Raw genomic sequence first — 23,832 nt, forward strand, 5'->3', positions numbered from 1 at the left:
GACAACAAAACTATATAAAAAATAGTTGGGTTTTCGGAATATAGCAACAGTGATTGTTTGCATTTATTGTTCGACAGATGATCAACCTATGGTAGAGGTCGATCGCAAATCACACCATCTTGTCTCAGGTGACAACAGCCTATCACGTGATATGTTTAGTTTAATAATTACTGCATTTTGATAAGATACTCATATATTGGTCAGAATGGATGCCCCATTTCTAGGTTAATAAGTGAAATATGTAATATATTGCAGTATTGGTTGATGGATCGTCTGTTATGATTGGTTGAGGGACTATCATGTCAGAAGGCATCAGTGTCTTCATCGTTATCTCTGTTCTACCTTTGCCCCCCTTCGCTGGACTCATCCCTGTCCGTGACGGTTGCATGATTGTTCCTGTCGTCCATGTAATAGAGATTTGACGACAGAAATTTTATAGTTTAAGATATTTCATCAATATATCCTAACCCCACAGACCAAAATGGCTAGGTATTGGTTGTTTGTTGTGGCGGTGCTCTGTTGTTTTACCAACCTACAGGTGAGTGTGTATTTCGTTCAAACTGACAGGGTGTCGGTGAATGCGTCACAACATGTAATCTAGGACACGCCGTAGCAACATGATAGGTGAGGTTGTCGTTGTTGTATTTTAACTTCCCACAACAGATGCAAAGAATGGGAATAAGATGAAGACAGAATTTTTACAACTAAATTGTTCAGATTGAAACTCTTGCTACGTCAAGTCAGATAATTTGTTTGTGTAAATACTTCATTTATTTATTTTACGTGACGTTGCTGTAAGCTTAATAGACGTTAAACATCTGTATATGATGATCTTTTGGGGGCACGTCACCAAACGTATGTTCGGAAGTAGTACAGCAATATACAGACCAGGCTTAGGTGCAAATTGAGAAATGTCGTCGTTGTTGAACAAATATAAAAAATAACTTATGATGAAATTTTGGTAATTGTCGAAGAAATATGATCGTTAATATTTCACAGAACCATACAAATACAAAGTGTAGATGTACATGTCACAGCTTGGCCACACACACACACACACACACACACACACACACACACACACACACACACACACACACACACACACACACATATATATATACATATACATGTATATAAATGGCGGAAAGAGGTTAAAAAAACTTGTACACTAAAGTACGTAGAAGAATATTGATGCTGGATTCCATTGGATATAATTACAGATAAAGTTACTAACAAACCAGAGTGACTATAGAGTTTCATTTAGCCAACACAGTGTTTATGTCTCACATACATAAAACAAAATACAGACACTTTATAGCGTGTTAGTATATACAAGGATACATTTTATCTTACTGTGAACACAAATCAACATCACTGTCAGATGAAACAAGGAAGATTCGAACTCAGAATTGTTTATTTGTATTCACAATGAGATAAAATGTAACATTTCATGAGCGTGTGCGCTTTCAGTGCCTTTATTTTGTTTGTGTAATTTGTAGCAAAATAAACTGGTGTTTAGATGTTCAAAAACCCACAAACATCGTGCGTACGCCCAGTTGAAACTCTATAGTCTTTCTGGTTTGGTAGTATTTAAAAAAAATCTACTTTCAAGCGACTATGTAGTTTTCGTCCGAACTGATGACGTCACAGTGGTTCGGATGAAAACTCCGTTGACACTTCAAATTAGATTCCCAAAAGATAATTGAGTGATGACGGCATTGTATTCTTCACATCAATAAAGGGAACTGTTATGATATTTAAACGCCGAGACAATAGATGACCTTAACTCAACTTTGTTGTTGTTATCAATTTGAAACCTTGTGTAGAATGATGTAAACATACTTATATAATAATTGCGATTAGAGAGACGGCAGATTAGAACCCAAACTGTGTGTGGACCAGATGAACGATAACAGTAACAATGACAAAGTAATGACCAATAATACTCCTAAGCACATATATTTAACTGTCACTAACTGTTATAAAAAATATTGAAATAGTACATGAGTAAAAAGTGAATCTCAAACTGGTATGAACGGTATCTAAAAATTCCCAAGTTTTAGAAAATTGCTGATTCACGACCACTACTTTTACGATAGTATAGCAACATGAAGTACTGAGTACACAGTAAATATATGTCCCAATACTGCATGTTATTGATGTCGTATCGATTTATATTTTAATGTGTTTCAGAAATAATAGTTTGAACACGTTTTTATATGAAACCAAACGTTTATCAACGTGAAAAATTCCAATGCTTCTTTCTCACATTTTGATTACTCATCATTGTCTCTGCAACTAGATCACTCATAAGGACCAAAGTCCATGTCCATAGCCTGGCGATATTATTAAATTTCTTTTGCAAGTAACAAATTAATATATATATATATATATATATATATATATATATATATATATATATATATATATATATATATATATATATATATATATATATATATATATATATATATATATACATATATATATATATATATATAATGGTGGAAAATTAGTCTGTTCAAAAGTCTCCCTGTCGCCCACTCCCTCCCTCTCTCCCTCCCCTTCCTAAAATACATATTTATATTTGTTTAGCTATTTGTTGTTTTTTCGGTTATAATCACACTTATATCAAGATTACTTCGATGTTTTGTTGTTGAAGGTATCCCCAGAAAGCCGTTTAGAATGGTTTATTTAAAATTTGTACACGGCGGTTATGAACCATCGCCTTGAAACGATGGTGATTTCTGAAAATGCTAAGAAATACATGTACAAGATTTGATGTATGAGGTACGAAATGATGGCCTTGTCATACATTCACAACATGATACTAGTAAGGTCAAACATTTAGTTCTGTAGTAATGTTGACATGTATTTCGTGTGCTTTCGTTATCTCTGACAATGATAACTATTGTCTATTCACAAGCTGGGTTTACGTTTACGCGTGACTGGGCGTAGTTTAGGATGCATACTTATAAGGTATTCCCGGTATCGTACATACTGATGTACATTTAGTTACCACTTGCAATTAACTGAACTCAAACTCAATCCTGGTATTAAGATTATAAAGTTAACGATCCGATGACATAATTTGTTCTGTCACACCAGCCAATAAATTGAAGCAATGTTAGTAAGATTTCTGTCGAGCCAGGGACATTCTGATTCAAGTTATTAAATTGCTTCTACTTTATTTTCTTATTTTCTTAATTTATCACATTTATTTGACAAACCGTAATATTCACGTTGTGATTGTGTTTGCACCATAACTTTTGAAAATCAATTGAAAAGAGATACATCCGGCTAGCTTTAAATAAATGTTAATTAGATCAACGCATATCTCACGCCATGTATGTACTGTGACATCATCCGATGTACTATAACCTTAGATCTTTGATCCGGTCTTTGGTACATTCAACAACTGACCCTGACACTTGAACAGCGCCGCCAATGAAACTAATCGCGCACTGGAGATATAACTTTTATATGAGACGCAGATCAAATTGAAATCCACAGACTTGATATTTTAGACAATGTTTGAGGTTTTGACATGTTTTTACAAATTATATAGACTTTTACTTTAGAGTTTCCCAAATGTGTACATTAAAAACGTATTAATTTTAACAGGGGATTGTTTTGCTAGCTTTACATACGGTGGGCAGGATGACATGTGTCAGACGCTTATCTCAAATTTATTGAGTCGTTTTTGTGGTTTGTGGTTGTACTTTAGTGTTATAGTCGTTATTACGATAACCACAAACCACAAAATAGCTCAATAAATAGAGACAGTCTGAAAAAAAAACTAGTTCAACAAAAAATTGTAGTTTAGCAACAATTTGCGCAATCGGTCAGTGGACTGATGACGTCATTTAGGGTGTTGTGCAATGCAAACATTGACACCGTCACCAATTGAATGATTCGTACAATCTGAATAAAAAGACAATCATGTCTCTAAGTCCGAGGTCAGTCTCATTCAACCATCCAAAGTCCACGCAATGTACTTTATCGAGTATACACGTCCACCAGTTGTTCTATCGTGTATTAGTCTGTACAAATAGTCAAAATGGACGAGCTCCTTCAAACGGACAGGTCATGTATGTTAACATCGCTATGTTACTGTATTTGTCTCAACATTAGTAATTTGAGTGTGTGCGGTTGCTCACTAAAATGCAAATAGATAAATCAAGTAAATATCACGTACACTGACTATACGCGGAGACACGGGCATTACGATATATCATTTGAAACCACACTATCGTGGGAATGAAAGAATTTGCGCCGGTTTGACGCGGCACTTCGGGCATCTAAAATGTCCCCAAGAAGGAGGCGTATACAATTCAGGCGATAAAAGTGATTCAGCTAATAACATATGATATGATAAGATCAGATCAGATCAGATCAGATATAGCTTTATTGCAACCATCTAGAAAATTGACAGTTTTATTTGGGTATATTAAGTGTAATATAATAAAGATATGTTCATAAGTTAAATTGATTGAAAAGGATGCACCACTGAGAGCCAATATGGCATAGAACCCCGAGTTTAGAGATGAACATTTCTACACAGGGTTCAAATTACCAATGACGATGTACTCGTGACCACTTCAAACCAGTTCTAGATGTCAATAATAGAAAATTAGCTAGGGTCTTGCAACAATATGTTTGGCATCAACAAACTAGAGTAACATATATCTATATATGAAACAAAAACAACATAGTTGAAAACAAACGATAAATATTAATGTTTAGTCCATCATCAATGAACAGTTATGGCCAACTCTACTATTGCACCGTGACGTCGCGTTATGACGCGTGGTCACATGATAAGATGTTCATTTTAGATTTAGAGCAATTATGATGGACGTTGAAGAAACAGAAGTTTTCATCTGTAAATATTGGTAACCTCAACAATTTTATGTGAGTACTTCTCGTACTCACCTCATCACTCCCCCCACCCCCATCCCCATGTAATCCTCGTGCATATAGTGATATGAGTAATATAATCCCAGTGAATAATTTGGAAACCTTCAAGTTGCCATCACAGCGTACTAATTCAGGGTGAGAACTGTGGGAGGAGGGGGAAGGAGGAGAGAAAAGATTCAGGTGGCTCGCATGTAAAATTCACAGACGATGAGATATCAAATCCACCAATCACTACGTTGACTAATAAAGCAAACTTTAATCTGATCGATAGTGATAACGGTTATCTGAATCACGACGACTGATAATTGACCACCTCATCTGTTGTGATAAGGAAGATAACCCATACATTTGACCTCATTTGACCTAAAACCAAAGCTCATAGATCATCCGCAATGACGTCACATCGCGATAACGAAGATTGATACACAATAGTGCTAGTGACTAGAATTAGCATATTCGTTATCACGTTGTTGGTGTTTATACGATCGAATCACAAAATGAAATAACAAAGCTTACTTATAGAGGTACGCAGTCGAAAGAGAATCGTCTCCCCCCCCCCGTTTCTCAGGTGTCATTCAAAAGTTCAAGTTCTGAGTTCAAGCGTACTTATATGCAAATTATGATGACATCATAAGATGACGTCATTAATTAGATTATTAATATATTGAACTTTTCTTCACTGTAAAACGCCCTATCTTACACTGTAAGACCACAGGGAGTTCAGGCTCAGTTAGATTTGTTTACAAATACAAACAAACAAGTAATCAAACAAGCAAAAAACAAATAAATAAATAAATAAATAAATAATAAATAAACAACAATACAAACAAACAAACCGATAAATGAGTAGATAAAAATGAATAAACAACAACAACAACAAACAAACAAACAAACAAACAAACAAACAAATAAATAAATACTGACAACCCCCATGAAATAGCTACCATCGGAGATCTCCATTGGTGACTATTTGGGGGTAGTACTTGTTTGTTTGTTTGTTGGTTTGTTTGTTTGTTGTTGTGTATTCATTTATATATCTACTCATTTATCGGTTTATTTGTTTGTTTATTTGTTTGTATTTTGTTTGTTTGTTTGTTTGCTTGTTTATTTGTATTTGTACAACTAACTGAGCCTGAGCTCCCTGTGTTAAGACATGTAGTGTGGTGGCATCCCCTACATCGGTCAGTACCATCGTCGGACAGAGCGGTTTGACGCAGTGAATCTTACACACTATATTATATATGTGAAACAAAATTATGTTCTTGTTTTTTGATATCCACTTCTTAAAAATTATGACTTGTATTAATATTAAACAAAATCAGGGTTTCTTTTCAGAAGATTACATCACATGGATGGGGATTTTGTAGAAGTGTGATGAATTCGAAGTTGGAAAAGCTGGAAATTAAAAACATATTGGAAAAGTTCACTTAGTACATTTATGTAAATAACACCGGTGGACCAGGTCAACCCAATGGGAATGTAGACCCATTTCTATTTCGCTTCCAAAGGGTTAAAATTAATGGCAGTGTTTCCACATAGAGTCTGTGGTAATTTTGTTTGGGAACCTAGGTAAAATGACATGGGAACCACCTGTAGATATTACTTACTTACCGCCCTAAGCAAAAAGACTCGAGAACTGATACCTGCACATAACATTTTTCAAGGTTTCAAGGCTGGCGTGTACTTTTGAAACAGTACTGTAACTTGATTAGAAGCATGTAAGATCTTCCAAAACACTTCAGATTTGTAGCAATTGCCGATAATTGTTATTACAAGAATGTACTTTAATAGCACAAAATGATCTTTTTAATACTGGGAACTCGAAGACTTTAAGTCTAAATTTGAATAATCTAAGTGTCTTTGTGAGCTATTCATAAAGATAAGGGGTGCATATCTTTCTAAATATTTTTTTTCAACGGTGTCACCTTTATACATTTTTGTCTTGTTTGGAATGCTGAGCATTTGATAGGGTGACCCGAACTACGGGACACCCTGTTTGAAACCTCAGATGAAGTTTTCACACACCTCATGTAATATTTTTTTTCTCCACAGGTAACGGCTTCATATCCTTACATTCACTCTGAAGGGTACTGCATGTGGTATAGTGAGTGTGGTATTAGTCCAGAAACAAACAAAACAGTTCCTTGTCATTATAATGGTCCTGCGATACGTCTTGAAGAACCCCTTGGTTTGGGCATATTGGCCGAGCTGTGTCCCCAATACTATGAAGAGGGGAATTCGTATACATGCTGCGACACTTTACAGCTGCAAACATTACAAGTATCTACGGCTTTTATACAGACAGCATTTGCCCGTTGTCCAGCATGTTTGGAAAACTTCATGCAATTGTATTGTGAGTCAACATGTAGTCCTGACACAAGCTTGTTCATTAATAACTCACGTACTTATTACGACGTCGAGACCAACTTAACTATGCTTTTGGAAAGCGATTACTTCATTTCTAAAAGAAATGGGTATGGTTCATATTACTCGTGTAATGAAGTGTTGTTTCCGTCGACCAACTCCCCCGTCATTGGGTTAATGTGTGGTGGATACACGGCAGAGGAGTGTACACCAGAAGCATGGCTGGATTATATGGGCAGTCCAAGTAATGGTATCACGCCATTTCGATTACGTTATGTTATGGTTGAAAATGGTACAGAGATTGGGCATGGTGTTGAACCAATGGATAAGCCCATCATACCCTGCAATGATTCGCCCTCGAACACTACTTACGCATGCAGCTGTCAAGACTGTACCATAGCATGCGGAGCTGCGCTCGATCGGCCAGCTGAAGAGGAGCCCTGGGAAATCGGTGGTATAGATGGCGTTCTGTTCGTTATGATCATGGTTTTCTGTTGTTTCGTGGTTGTATACATAGGCCTACTCATCTTCTACTACACAATGGTTAAGGATAAGAACAGGAGTGGTGATGAAAACAAGAAACTGGTAGTGACCGAGGATGACGTGAACTGTGTTGAAAATGCTGGTTACGTGATGCATAAAAACATGAGTGAAATCTTTCGACGATGGGGTGTTTTCGTCACTACCAACCCAATAAAAGTGATAGTGATCGCTCTCATAGCCGTCACCATCTGTGCATGTGGGAACGCGTTTATAATCATAACTGTGGATCCAATCGATCTGTGGGTATCCGACGATAGTCGTTGTCTAGCAGAGAAGAATTACTATGACGAGCATTTTCAACCATTCTGGCGTGTATCTCAAGTCATTATCACTGCACCTAATCACAACAGTTCGGTCTATGCAACCTGGCCAAACGGTGTACACGAGAACTTTGGACCAGTATTAGACAACGAATTTTTACACCAGGTAAAGATTGTACATACGTCTATTAACTGGTACACTACACAACAAATATATATATATATATATATATATATATATATATATATATATATATATATATATATATATATATATATATATATATATATATATATATATATATATATATATATATATATATATATATATAGTTTTGGTAGTACTGGAACTCTTTCTTGGGTTGTAACTGTCGTTACACCCAAGAAAGAGTTCCAGTACTACCAAAACTATTACGCTCTGCCACTGCGGTATAGAGCACTGTCTTATAGCAGATTGATACTCACCGAGTTATATATATATATATATATATATATATATATATATATATATATATATATATATATATATATATATATATATATATATATATATATATATATATATATACATACATACATACATACATACATACATACATACATACATACATACATACATACATACATACATACATACATACATACATACATACATACATACATACATACGACAGACAGACGGACAGACAGACAGACAGACAGACAGACAGACACAGAGAAGACAACAGACAGACTGACAGACAGAATACACAGACAGACAGACAGACAGACAGACAGACAGACAGACAGACAGACAGACAGACAGACAGACAGACAGACGGACGGACGCTTACAAAAATATCTTCCCAATATAACAAGATTGGCCTTGTTTTTGCCAGGTACTTGATCTACAAGAATACCTGAATTACATGCCAGTGTGGTATGAACCAGACCAAGAATTCTTCACCCTAGAAGACATATGTTACATGGCTATGGAGCCTGAAATTCTGAAGTGTGTGATACAGAGCCCACTGCAGTATTATCAAAATGATCACGCCAAACTTGATCGAGTGGTTTACGTAGACGAAATGGGCAACACACTGGATTACCCAGCTGACTATAGAGACCATTTCCAATACTGTGTCAAGTAAGCTGAAAATCTTTATAAAAATAATAACAATGTTGATTTTTTTTTAAACACAGCACTTTCCCACTCTGTGCTCATAGCAATTATTACATGGCATGGACCTATAGTGACACAGCGACCTCGTATATTTCAGTTCCCGAATCCCTAGCGCGGCGATCAGCCCATTGCAGTCTTTGTTTTATCGCATAGGATTAAAGCATTCACGTTGCACCCTCTATCCTACCAGGTTCTCAATTTTACAGCTGCAAAATCGTGGTTTTTAGTCATTCAGAAAACAGCCGGCAGCGTATTGTTATTTTCAGATGTAATGAAATCGACATTTTTCGTAAGTTTGGACTGTTAAAGCAAGATAATAAATTTGAAACTACCACAACACTTACTTTTTTTATAACTTTAAAAAAAAGTTAATCAACCGACCGATCCATCATTTTTAGGGTGTTACAATGAGAAACATGGAATTAGGTACGGGCGCCCAAAGGGGAGAGGTGTTGTACATAGTTCATTCTTGTTTTTAAGTTCTAAATTAACATGTGACAAGCCTCGGTGTTGTGATTGGTCAAAATACCTGCAGATATTTGATGACGTCACGAAAGGCTCATCCTAGTTTCTAGTATCACCTAGTTCAAGAAATTCCGTAATAAAGAATCTCAGAAACTCTTTTATTCCAGTGTTTCAAGAACAGCAATCATAAAAGTGGAATTTTTAACTTTCTTAACCATATCATATACCGTGGTATAAACGAAAGGAAATGTCTTCAACTTTTCATCTTATTACATCACCAGTAAATAAGAGACACGACCAGTTTTATCTTGTGCACGCCTGACGTCACGATAACCGAGACAAAGAATGGTGTGACGACAAATCCATATTTCATAGAGATTCAGTAAATAAGCTAAGCTTGTCTTTTATATCATTTGTCTAGATCCCCAAATACGGTTCAGTGTACTACACCGTATGCAGATTCGTGTATGGGTGAATACTCGGGTCCAAACTACGCCTACACGTGTCTTGGCGGCTTTGAAGGTAACTCTTTGAACAGTCTACTTTGGTGTTATGAGTTGTACTTGATAGGAATGCTATAAATGATTATTGTGCATACAGAAAACGCTTTACCTTGGTGTTAAGGGTTGTACTTGATATGGATGCTATAAATTATTGTGGTACATACAGAAAATGCTTTACTTTGGTGTTATGGGTTGTAGTTGATATGGATGCTATAAATGATTGTGGTACATACAGAAAATGCTTTACTTTGGTGTTATGGGTTGCACGTAGTGTCACTACTGTTATCAAAACATTACAGTTTTACTGCAAGTTCTACAATAACTAACAACACACTAATGGGTGTATACAATGTACAGCTCTGCGGATGGTTCGCTGTAATTGGGTAGAAAGATGTGTTTAAAATGACACCTGTTGCCTACTTTGTTAATAATCGTTATCAGAAATTACAGTTACATGTGCTATCCAATTACATGTCTTTTTTATCATTCCGATGGTTTCACATAAGCCCAGTCATCTGTTGGTGCTATTATACTAAGTAACAGTCATCAACATCGTTGCCACCAAAGCAACGCTTGCATTGTCGTCACCATCATCGTCACTGTCGCAACTGCCACCACCACCACCACCACCACCACCACCACCACCACCACCACCACCACCACCACCACCACCACCACCACCACCGGCATCGGCACCGGCACCACCTTCGTCATTTCAATTGTCACATTATTATCACCACCAGCATTAACGTTATCATTGTTGTCAATTCCTTCTATCACCACGACCATCATAACCACAATTTATAACATTACCCCCAACGCCATGAATGACAACAACCATACATCTCTATGCTAATAAATACACAATCGTACAAGAATATGAATCTAAAAGATGGACGCCTTCAGGTGAACAAGAAATCCTGTGAGGATGTTTCGTTTACTACAAAAAAAAATTGTGTTTCTTTCACAGATTCTCTCTACAACAATGCAACCGCAATTTTGGTGACATTTTTGAACGATAATTACGTTGACAATGACGAAATCATAGACAAAGTGAAGGTTTGGGAAGCGGCTTTCCTAGATGTTGTAATGGCATGGAATAACACTAACATGTCGATGTCTTACTACGCTGAGGTAGGTTCATCATCACAACTTTCAACTTTACATTGTAACTTCAACAAATTTATATAGTTTTACATTTGGGTTTATAGCATTTTATACAGTCTGGATTCAGTTATATAGGTAAGGTGTCGAATTATGGATTCCTCCGATACCAGGCAACTGGTTCTGTAGGTGACTCTTTTCTGTGCAGTCATAATTCTGCATCTGCTAAAAAGTGGTGCAGATTTTGGAATTTGTTTGCGAATCATCCGTAATCATTTGCAATGACGTGCAATATTGCAAGCGTTACCCTAGACAGTGCAGTCAATATTAATGTGTGGTTGAATGAAGAATTTGTAAAATGTGTACGAGTTTCAGCGAATTTCTACGCATAGTTGAACACCACTTTCATTAATGATGGTATTGTCAGCAGACATGTCTACATTATTTTGTTCTTATGTTTAGTGGCAGATTAGTAATACACACAGTGATGATTAAGAGTGGACCTACTATACTGCCTTAGGGAACACCAATGTGTACGTCTGTGTCCGTGTCTGTGTCTGTGTCTGTGTCTGTGTCTGTGTCTGTGTCTGTGTCTGTGTCCGTGTCTGTGTATAAAATTAATGTAGATATTGATTGCAAACTTCTTTTGCAGCGTTCAATTGAGGATGAGCTAATTCGTGCGAGTCAGGCCGATATCATGACTATCGTATTGAGTTATGTCTTCATTTTCTGCTACATCACTATAGCTCTGGGAGAAATCTATAGATGTGACAAACGGCTACTTGTGAGTATAGTATCGAATTCGAGAGACATATGCATTATATATATATATATATATATATATATATATATATATATATATATATATATATATATATATATATATATATTGATACTCGGTGAGTATCAATCTGCTAAGACAGTGCTCTATACCGCAGTGGCAGAGTAGTACTGGAACTCTTTCAACCAAGAAAGAGTTCCAGTACTACCAAAACTATATATATATATATATATATATATATATATATATATATATATATATATATATATATATATATATATATATATATATATATATATATATATATATATAACTCGGTGAGTATCAATCTGCTAAGACAGTGCTCTATACCGCAGGATATGATAATAAACAGTAAAGTGTTTCTGACCAAGACGTTTCGCTCAGGCTTTGCAGAGCTGCCTCAATAGACCCAATCCATCATACTAATTATCGCTTATGTCCAGTGACGTCGACAAGGAAGTGGTTGGCTGAGTTGAAATGGTTTGGTGTTGGATCATTTTTGAGTCTGTGTGGTATATAGCCGTCCTATATGAATTTATCGCAATGGCTGTCAACTGACATACATTAAGTAACTATTTGTTTATAAATAGTATGAATTTGTTCTCTATTTCCTTGTCATAGATTGACTCCAAGGTAACACTTGGTTTGGGTGGTATCCTCCTCATCCTCTGTTCTGTCTTTGCCTCCATGGGTATCTATGGTTACTTAGGTGTGGAGACGACGTTGATCATTATTGAGGTAGTTCCATTCTTGTTACTGGCGGTGGGAGCTGATATGATGTTCATCTTCGTGCTAGATTATCAGGTAGGTCTAGAATTGCAGGACCCAGTCATACACCGCCAAGAAAGAAGCAACTTTAGGGGGTAAAGTTGTCGATTTTGGCTCGTATGAGTCCTCTATATCAAAAGTTAAATCTATGCTGCTAACCTCGCGTGATGGGGGCCACGTGATGAAGCACGAGAATTCCAATGATTGGAAAGCATACGGGCTATACTTCATTTTCAATACGTACAAAAGATTCAGATATGTTCATGCCAATATTTTTCTAGCCAATCACAGTGAGCCTTCGTCAGGGCTTCAGTCATACAGGAGTAGAGGGACAACACTAACGAAACACAGATACACGGGGGGGGGGGGGGGGGGTTGAGGACCATTGCAATTTAATGTAATGTCAGTTGTTCTATTCCTTGTAAACTATGTGTTGGCAGTTTTCATCGACCCTGCCCAAACTTAAAATAATGTGATAACGTGTTCAATAATTTCAAGTATAAATAGTATACAGAACATAAATTGTATCTGGTAAACAACAACAACAACAACAACAACAACAACAACAACAACAACAACAACGACGACGACGACGACGACAACGACGACGACGACGACGACGACGACGACGACGACAACAACGATAAGGTTATTTATTAACTCCCGCATAAAATGAATAAACTTGTGGAGATTTATTCGAGATTCATCCTTTACTTCCCTCACACAGCGCTGTGAGCGTTTAGAAGGCGAAAGTCGTGAAGAACATATTGGTCGTGTGCTTGGAAATGTCGGCCCCAGTATGATACTGTGCAGTTTATCTGAATCAGTGGCATTCTTCTTAGGTAAGAACTTTAGTTCAGAATTAATTATTATTTCAATTGGAAGTGCATACCAATATGATGCCGCAAAAACTTAACCTAGAAAACAGAACAGGAGGTCATGATCACTGAATGGTTACTGTTGTCTCAGTGTAGAACAGGGGGTAGTGATCATTGAATATTACAGAGGTCTGCTTGGAATTAAACTCTCTACAGATTGTCGGTTCGAATTCGATATCATCCCCGCTGCACTGGCCGAGTTTGTCAGTGTAATGTGTAGTTACGACGCGATTTTCAGAGCGAGAGCGAGGGAAAACGTCTTATAAAAACTAACAATGTTGTTATTGATATTATTGTTTTTTTTTTTATAAGAACAAAATGATGTGAGATAAACGGTCTAATAGTAATAATCTCCATTCATTATCGTTAAAGGTGCCCTAACAACGATGCCTGCTGTAAGGACGTTCGCCCTCTACGCCGGTCTCGCTGTTCTGTTTGATTTCATGTTATTGATATCAGCATTTGTTGGTCTCATGGTATTGGATATAAGACGACAGGAAGTAAGCTTTTCAAAACATAGTTGGATTGATTATGAACGTACAGGGAAAAAATGATTTGTAGACTGTTTTGCAGTCACTATTTCGAGTTACCCACACTCTTGCCGTTGAGGGCTCCATATATAGGTGGGTGGAGCCCTCAACGGCATTAGTCTGGGTAACCGAGACTACTCGCTAAATGGTTTTTGGACTTATACCAACGAGTTTTACTGTGGTTCGGCATCTGTATTGTATTTGTATTCAATATTAGTACATTATTTTAACAGTACAAGTAATTTATTTTCTTTTTTCTCAAATTTTCCAAATGAATTATTCTGTACACACACGCACATTGTAATCTAGTCTTCTTTGCCTACAGTTGAAAATATAAATCAAGTCAATTTTTTTGTATATGTAATGCCTAATGGGCTATTCGTTTAGCTTTGACTAAAACTGTTTTGTTTTGGTTGCTATCTTTCTAACCACACAGGGTGGGCGATTTGATATCTGTTGCTGCATTCCACCAAAAACGAAATCCAACGAACAACCTGAGCATAAAGAACTACTGCAAGGCTTTATGAAGAAATACTATGCACCATTTCTTGTTAATAAATGGGTCCGTGCATGCATGGTATGTTTTAATGTGTTCATTCTAACCAAACATGGACATGTATTAGTCGGGGTATTAGTTAACGTTTACAATGACAATGACAGAGAGCTGAGGAGAAAGAGACAAACAGGCACAGATACAGAGACAGACACATGCATAGTACATAGATAGACAGACAGACAGACAAACACACACACATACATACATACATACATACATACATACATACATACATACATACATACATACATACATATACAGACAGACAGACAGACAAATGCACACAAACAAAACGTACACACAACACACACATACATGTCTTCCATATAGTTTTTAATGCATGTTTTGTTTTTCTTCCTAGATGATTCTCTTTGTTGGATTTTTCTGTTGTTGTATGGTGTGGATGAGTAATATTCAGATTGGTCTCGATGCATCCCTATCCATGCCTAGGGTAAGACTTTTAACTGTGTATTCCATCATGGTTTATGAGTTTAACTGTGTATCTCATCATGGTATATGAGTTTAACTGTGTATCCCATCATGGTATACGAGTTTAACTCTGTATCTCATCATGGTATATGAGTTTAACTCTGTATTCCATCATGGTGTATGAGTTTAACTATGTATCGCATCACGGTATATGAGTTTAACTATGTATCTCATCATGGTATATGAGTTTAACTCTGTATTCCATCATGGTGTATGAGTTTAACTATGTATCGCATCATGGTATATGAGTTTAACTATGTATCTCATCATGGTATATGAGTTTAACTCTGTATCTCATCATGGTATATGAGTTTAACTCTGTATTCCATCATGGTGTATGAGTTTAACTATGTATCGCATCATGGTATATGAGTTTAACTATGTATCTCATCATGGTATATGAGTTTAACTCTGTATCTCATCATGGTATATGAGTTTAACTGTGTATCTCATCATGGTGTATGAGTTTAACTCTGTATCCCATCATGGTATATGAATCATGTCAGCGAAAAAAAAAGTGGTCTGGCTTACAAGAATTGGACAACTGGTACAAAGAACTTCAGAAAGCCTACTGATATGTGAAATTAATTGAATATACAAGCCACATTTGTACTCATTTATTTCACACTGACAATACAATATACAGCAATGATAGACAGTTCCAGATTGAGATATCTATTCAGATTAAATAGTTCAATTGATTGATGCCAACTGCCACTAATGCTCGGCTATAAAGATGCATGAACATGAACTAAAACTGTGGCATTCACAGGGAACCTTGCACATCCTAGCGCTAGGAAGAAGAGCACAGCTATGTACCAGCTGTGTGCCTCACAGTCCTGTTACAGGGTATATTTTTTCAAAGCGTGGTTGTGAAAAATATGCCTGTTGTATGGATGTGGAATACCGCCTCTGTGCCATGACTGTTATACACAACCCAGTACCATAGCTGTGTACTACATACCTAGCACACAGTTATGCACATATATGTAACAGCTATGGTGTCAGTAATAATACCCTGTAACAACCCTTTTGTTCATATCTGACTAGCATTGCTCACATAGCTGGTACATGGCTATGGGAAATACCTATGTTACAGCTATGCTAACATAGCTGGTACATGGCTGTGGGAAAAAGCTCTTGTACATGGATATTGTAAAAAGCTATGCAGCATTGCTATTTTTCACATCCATGTTACATTGATGTGGGCATACCAGTTACACATGTCAAATCTAGGTATGTTACACCTAGTGTGTTGGTCAGAGCTGTTACAGGGATACTGTGCACATAGCTGGTACAGTTCCCTGTGGCTCCACTGAGCTGGTACAGCTATGTGCACAAGCCTGTCTTGGGTATGTGACTGTTACAGGGGTATGTAAGGTTCCCTGTGTTGATATAAGCTGTCAGCAAACATTGATGTAATCATACATTATATTGTTATTATATATGATGAGCTGACCATAGCGGCAGCTGTTTAGCCTGCGGTCAGAAAAAGATGTAAGGTTATACACCCACAGTAGGGAAGCCTTCCTGATAGCTTAGCGTTAATTAGCTTTACTATTACAATACAACATATGGAAAGTATGGTAGAGTAAATACATACACAAAATGTCACATTACATACAGCATATTTTGTGGAAAGCATGGTATAGTAAGTTAACATAGACAAAATGCCACAATGCAGCACTCATAATTTATCTGCTGAAAAGATCTGTTTTGATTTACATGTGTCAGAAAGGATTGTCTTTTCTCCAGCATGTGTTTGTTAGACTTCCATGATTGAGTCTACATTATGGAGACTTCCAGTGTTTATATCCATACAACAAAAATACTTCTATCACCCACTTGAGTAATCTACCTTGTTGAACAATTACAATTTTAGTTTGGGTATAGCTTTAACAATAATTTTTACATCTTTCCACAGGATTCCTATGTGTTAGACTTCTTCACTGATTTAGGTTCATACCTCAGTGTTGGTTCCCCAGTCTATTTCGTTGTAGTACATGGCTATAATTATTCTCATATCTCTGGACAAAACAAAATATGTGGTAGTGCTGGCTGTAATCAAGATTCACTTACACAACAAATTTACTTCGCTGCACAAGATCCTGACTTGTAAGTCTTAATAATGTGGTTAAGTGGCAAATATATCTGCCCCCTCTATGTTTCTGTCAGTCTTTTTCAGTGCATTTCTCCCATTCCTTAGTCTCTTTGTCTTGCTCTTTCTCCCCATCTCTATATTTCTTTCTAAGTTTGCTTGTTTATGTGTGTTGTATGTATGTATGTATGTATGTATGTATGTATGTATGTATGTATGTATGGATGCATGGATGGATGGATGGATGGATGGATGGATGTATGTATGTATGTATGTATGTATGTATGTATGTATGTATGTATGTATGTATGTATGTATGTATGTATGTATGTATGTATGTATGTATGTATGTATGTATGTATGTATGTATGTATGTATGGATGCATGGATGGATGGATGGATGGATGGATGTATGTATGTATGTATATATGTATGTATGTATGTATGTATGTATGTATGTATGTATGTATGTATATTTGTGTGTGTGCATGTGTGTATAGATAGACATACGACATATATCTTGATGTATATAAACCCCCTATATAACACATATGAACATTTTTTGTTTACTATCTTGCAGTACAACCATTACTCTTCCGGCTATGTCATGGATTGATGACTACTTTGATTGGATAACTCCAAGTATATCCCCAGTTAGACCATGTTGTCGAGAATTTGTAAGGGGCCCAGATGTAGGCGAGTTCTGCCCCGCTGATTATGAACGTAAGTAATAATTTTAACTGTCAATGTGTTTTTCATTGAAATGGGATTACATGATAACATTGATTGCCCAAAGTTTGAAACTAAGGCTTTACAATGACAATTTAAACTAAAAATCACAACCTGATTGGTCCAAAATCTTAATTTATACATTTCTATTTCATGTTGCCTTAAATGTCCTTGATCCCCAAAATACAAACCTAACAGGATTAGATTTAATATCACAGGCTCAAGTAATATTTTCTGCCTCATTTCTACAGAAAGTTTATGTGACAGCAATGATGCAGCCAGTCTTTCTATTACATTGCTATCTTTCTTTCAATTCATGTACTGTTTATACACTGTTAATTATTTATCTCCATCAAAGCCAATTAGAATAGTTGTCATAGTGAGTGTCAGATTGACACCGGCACATGGGTTGTTCAAACTTGCCTATTCAGAAACAAATAGGTATGGCGAGGCTTGACTAAAAGATTTACAATTCTGTCATTCTAACCATTTGACTAGTAGATTTACAATTCTGTCATTCTAACCACTGAACTGTCATGACGCCTTGTTTTAAGTATACACAGTTTGTACACATGCATCCAACCAAGCTTACATCACTTTATGGCACTAAATTGTTTCACTTATGTGGCCAACTAATTTTCAAGGTAATATATTTTATGTCCAATAGCATTTATTAATTGTGAGCCCTGTTTACCGACTGAAGACCGAGGGAAACGACCGACGGTGCTTCAGTTTGAAGAATATCTACCGTGGTTCCTCGAGGATAACCCGAATTTATACTGTTCAAAGGGGTAAGATTTATTCTTTTTCTACCATTTGTACTAATGATTACTGATTCTGATATTTTCCACAAAGAAAACACAAGGAAATGTTCTCAAATGGTTTGCGAAATGTCTCCATATTTTTTCTCAAGATGAGTTGCTCGTTCTTAATTATCACAAAATCATTTTAAGACAAACCATGTTCAACTAGTTATCAAATTAAACTGCAAGCTCTCAGACCAGTAGGCCTAAAAACCTCACTCACCAAAAGATTGCATTGTCATCAGTATCATTTGATAATTTGTTTTTCTCTTCAGCGGCAAAGCTGCGTATGGTCCCCTTGTGGAGTTGTATGACAATGGTACATATGCAGGTAAGCCTAAGTTAAAAATTACATTGTCAGTGGTGGTGATGGTGTTGGTGGTATTGGTGGTGTTAGTGGTATTGGTGATGTTGGTGGTATTGGTGGTGATGGTGGTGTTGTTGTTGTTGTTGTTGTTGGTGGTATTGGTGGTGATGGTGGTGGGGGTGCTGGTGCTGATGGTGGTGGTGGTGTTGCTGGTTGTGGTGATGATGATGAATATGATGCTGCTGCTGGTGGTGATGGCAGTGGGGGTGCTGGTGCTGTGGTGGTGCTGCTGGTGTTGTTGTTGCTGGTGCTGCTGATGATGATATTGATGATGATTATGGTGGTGTTGGTGGCGGTGGGGAGGATGTTGACAACGGCAATGATGATGGTGATAATGGTGGCAATGGCTATGGCTTTCATGACTTATCATACGTACTGTATAATTGACAATGTCACAAGATAATTCTCGGTTTATTTGTTTTTCATTTCCTCTTCAGCTACGGCCTTCATGACTTATCACACTGTATTGACAACATCACAAGCTATTACAGACGGACTTCTGAAAGCTCGGCACATTGCTGATAACATAACAACCTCTCTAAACGCAGATGGGGGAGACTTCTACGTTTTCCCATACAGGTAACTTATCGATAGTCTGACAAAAGTAATACTTTCATATTACAACAAATTACCTATTAGTTATACAAAATATTACAACTTCAAAGTATTTGCACAACAGAGACGACATTAGTATGTCTACAATAAAAGTACGTGTTGTCGGATGCAGTTACATAACTTTATGGGTTTTGAAAGTTTTTTTTGTTTCGTGTTGAAATATTTTTACATTATTGCCATGATGATTAATAAAACCTTCGGCATCATGTCCAGCAACTTGTAGAATTCACACCAGGAATTTCAAGACATTATAAAAATGCATTATTGCATGGTTTATGGTTATAATCTCCATTTCAGCTATTTATAACTATTAAGGCCTCTTTATGTATGGATACATAATCACCCAATGTCCGGTTTACTCGGATTTTCTTCTTGAAATAGTTATAGGGTGTATTATCATGTTAGTGCATTTTACATGTTGATTAATATGCTGAAAATGTGGTACTGGTTCCATACTGTGCCTTAGTCTGTAAACACACCTTTTTGAAACTACTTAATATCAAAAAGAGGAACACCACTCCAGGAAATAAAAGTATTTTCATAAACTTTGGGTTCTGGAGAGTCATTTCATAATTTCAAAAGAGTCACATAAGTTTTGTGCGATTGACGAGAAACACTATGAAAGTTGAACATCTTTGTTTCACTTCTAATCGTTCACTGATATACTGTTGCATCATGGGTCTTAGCAGACATGAATATTCATTAGATACAAACTCAATATTCTTGACTCCTAAGAGCTTACATACTTCCATCAGATAAATAGTTATGAATATTCAGTGTGCATGTAATAAATATTCATGTCTGCTAAGACCCATGATGCAATGGTGTGTCACTGAAAGAACAATAGATGTGAACAATGGTTTCAATTTGGTGTTTTTTGGCGACTAGAGGAAATTTTGGTGATGTGAAATCATGAAATGTCTGTCCAGAACCCAACGAAAATACATCTACTTCCTGGCGTGGCATTCAGCTTTAATATTCATTGGGCGTCCTAGACACATCTCTGAATGAAGTCATTTTTTGTTGACAAACAAGATGTGTTGTTTCAGCGTCCCTATAGTTTAACTAAGACATGTACACTAGCTAGATCTTGGAAGAGTGGAACCCATAGGCATGAGTGTTAATCAAATTACTTGCTTTTGAAAATGTCATGGCGATTTTGGAAACAAATTTGAATATTTACATTGACTTCTTGCTCACTTCAAGTAGAAGCACTAGTTTAATGTTCATAGCATAGAGTCTGACAATTTTTGCATTCAACAGAATTTGCCATCTAACTGTTTTTTCTTCGCCACTTTTCAGTTTGACGTATGTCTACTATGAGCAGTATCTAACCATGGTTGATGACACTGTGTACCAATTAACAATTGCACTTATAGCCATATTCGTTGTAAGCTTTCTACTCCTTGGGTTTGATATTTTATCAACGATATGCATTGTGCTGACAATAACAATGATTGTGATTGATACTATGGGATGTATGTATCTTTGGAATATTGATCTAAATGCTGTCTCGTTGGTAAACCTTGTGATGGTAAGTAATTATTGTAAATATGGTAAGTAACATCTGTAAGTATGATAAGTAACATACTATGGGATGTATGTATCTTTGGAATATTGTTGTTGGTAAACCATTTGATGTTGAAAACTAGGTAAGATAAAATGTCGTCAGTCTAAAAAGAGCTGACATTTCTGGAGTAACCCTTCACTCATTTTCTACTGGTTATTGAAAACTGGTGGCTAGATATTTGGATGGTATAAGCCAACTATTGTGCCATTCTACTTGCACAAGAATCACTGAACAAATATTTGACCATCGTATGTCTACTGACCCTTCTAATGGTTGAACTATTTATACATGCGGATGTACACTCATCAACAAAGGCAACTTTATATTTGCAAGACAAGAATCCAATGTTATCAAATAAGCTGAGATATAGTTTATGTTATTTGCACCATGTCGTTGGGGAGCAACCCCCGACAGCTTTATGTCATGCAAGCAACAGGTGTCTGTAAAAATCAGGGATTTGATATTATTTCTCTCTGTCTTCCTTTTTTCCATATAGGCCGTTGGTATGTCTGTTGAGTTCATCTCTCATATTACCCGTTACTTTGCACAATGTACATCGACATCCAGAGTCGCTAGGGCGGAAAAATCTGTTGCGAATGTTGGAAGTTCGGTGAGTTGTCAAAGCTTTGTACATCTACTAGTCTCATTAAGTGTCATTACGTGAAAGTCATTTAAAAAGTTTTAGCCAAAAATCTTTCTCTTGGCTCACATATGTTTGGGAGGTTTAAACTGCAAGATACGGTCATTGGTGAGGCTCATGGAGTGACTAGGTCATAGGAGCGCCCTCTACGAAGAGATCTTACAGTCTAAGAAGGGGGCTCAATAATGATCTTTAATTTAAAAGCTCTCAGACTGGTTTGTCAGTGTTCTCTATAGAATTTGAAATGTTCCCAAACAATTTCACAAATCCCTCAAATATTAAAATAAGTTTGCATCGAACTGTGAATTTCATGTTTTCACGATACATTAACAAATAATGACACTCTCACTATGCCTGTACATAATCAAGACATATTCAATTTTATTTTATACATTTTGTTCTAGATTCTTAGTGGTGTAGCTTTCACCAACCTGGCGGGTATAATACCATTGGCCTTTGCTAAATCCCAGCTGTTTGAGATCTTTTATTTCCGTATGTTTCTTCTGATTACCCTCATTGGCTGTGCTCATGGTCTTATGTTCCAACCTATACTACTTATCTATCTGGGTAAGTTTACAATCTGACCATGTTTCCTTCATTACAATATCTTACAAAGACTTGCTAAGTCTCCGGGTTTTTTGGTTATGTTTATTTGGAGAAAATATATCTTTTTTAAATACAGCTGTGATCTTTTAAGTGAAATGATAACTTGAGCGAGTGAGTGAGTGAGTGAGTGCATGAGTGAGTGAGTAAATGACTGAGTGAGTGAGTGGGTGGGTGGGTGAGTGACCGAGTGTGTGAGTGAGTAATTACAAAACAGTTGGGTGAACGCATAGAGCCCTGAGACTTGTATCAGTGAAGGGGTTTCGCCATGCTATATTATGGATGCAATGAGATCACACCACACTGAAGACCTTATATATATATGATGTATTCACAACAAAGGTGGAACTACATTGGAGAATTAAAGTTGTATTGGTGTACAAGGTAATCATTTCATACCAATACTTTGTTTGTTACAAAAGTAGATTCATAATGACACTAAATATGGTTGTTTTTTATATTTGTAGGTCCATCTGTTAATAAAGCCAAATTACTACAAGAACAACAAGAAATTCAAAGTGAGGACAGCGAGAGTGCCTATGAAAATATGGGGATGGATACAGATGAAGCGGTCAAGGGTCATGCGTTATCGTCAATGGACGGACATGGTGGAACAAACAAAATTTAATATTGAATAATTCTGTGTAAAATTTGGACAACTACTTGGGCTGTAACTTTTGGTATTTGAAAGAAAATTGACAGTCGGCAATGAATACCAAAATATTCCAGATTATAATTGTAGATCAATCACGCTGTAATAACCTGGCAATATGCCAACTATTGTCTTTTCAGGGACGGACGTGATGACTTCGATATGAACCTTCTAGATGCAATATTGTATAAATGTGGTATAATCTTATTAGTCTGTAAGGTACGCCGTGACGAGGTGCCCTCACACATCAGTCAACACGACATATCTTACAGTCTATATATCAGATAGAGAAATAGTGTGATACACAGTACAAATCAACTGTGGTGATCTCATAAACCCTAAATACCAACACTTGGTTGTCTGGATCTAAATCACCTCAGCTGATTCTTGTTTTAACAGGCAACTGGA

General features: G+C 36.6%; 1 protein-coding gene across 1 annotated transcript; it reads left to right on the forward strand.

Moving 5' to 3' along the window:
• Positions 1-481: 481 nt before the first annotated feature.
• On the forward strand, positions 482-23,400 carry LOC144452527 (NPC intracellular cholesterol transporter 1-like). Its single transcript, XM_078143629.1, has 20 exons — positions 482-538; positions 6,976-8,256; positions 8,969-9,216; positions 10,139-10,239; positions 11,191-11,354; positions 11,977-12,108; positions 12,748-12,930; positions 13,622-13,736; positions 14,145-14,272; positions 14,739-14,879; positions 15,220-15,309; positions 17,272-17,462; positions 18,026-18,168; positions 18,842-18,965; positions 19,253-19,308; positions 19,782-19,923; positions 21,262-21,493; positions 22,026-22,139; positions 22,574-22,736; positions 23,240-23,400. Exons 1-20 carry the CDS (start codon positions 482-484, stop codon positions 23,398-23,400), a joined length of 3,966 nt encoding a protein of 1,321 aa, XP_077999755.1.
• The last annotated feature ends 432 nt before the right edge of the window (positions 23,401-23,832 follow it).

Source organism: Glandiceps talaboti, chromosome 22 (assembly GCF_964340395.1).
Source record: "Glandiceps talaboti chromosome 22, keGlaTala1.1, whole genome shotgun sequence".
In the NCBI taxonomy this organism is placed as follows: Eukaryota; Metazoa; Hemichordata; class Enteropneusta; family Spengelidae; genus Glandiceps; species Glandiceps talaboti.

Excerpts from the sequence above, each read along its gene's own strand:
- LOC144452527 (XM_078143629.1), top strand. The coding sequence starts at position 482 with ATGGCTAGGTATTGGTTGTTTGTTGTGGCGGTGCTCTGTTGTTTTACC. Across the intron at positions 11,355-11,976 it reads CGATGTCTTACTACGCTGAG|CGTTCAATTGAGGATGAGCT; the intron begins GTAGGTTCATCA and ends CTTCTTTTGCAG. Across the intron at positions 19,309-19,781 it reads TGACAATGGTACATATGCAG|CTACGGCCTTCATGACTTAT; the intron begins GTAAGCCTAAGT and ends TTTCCTCTTCAG.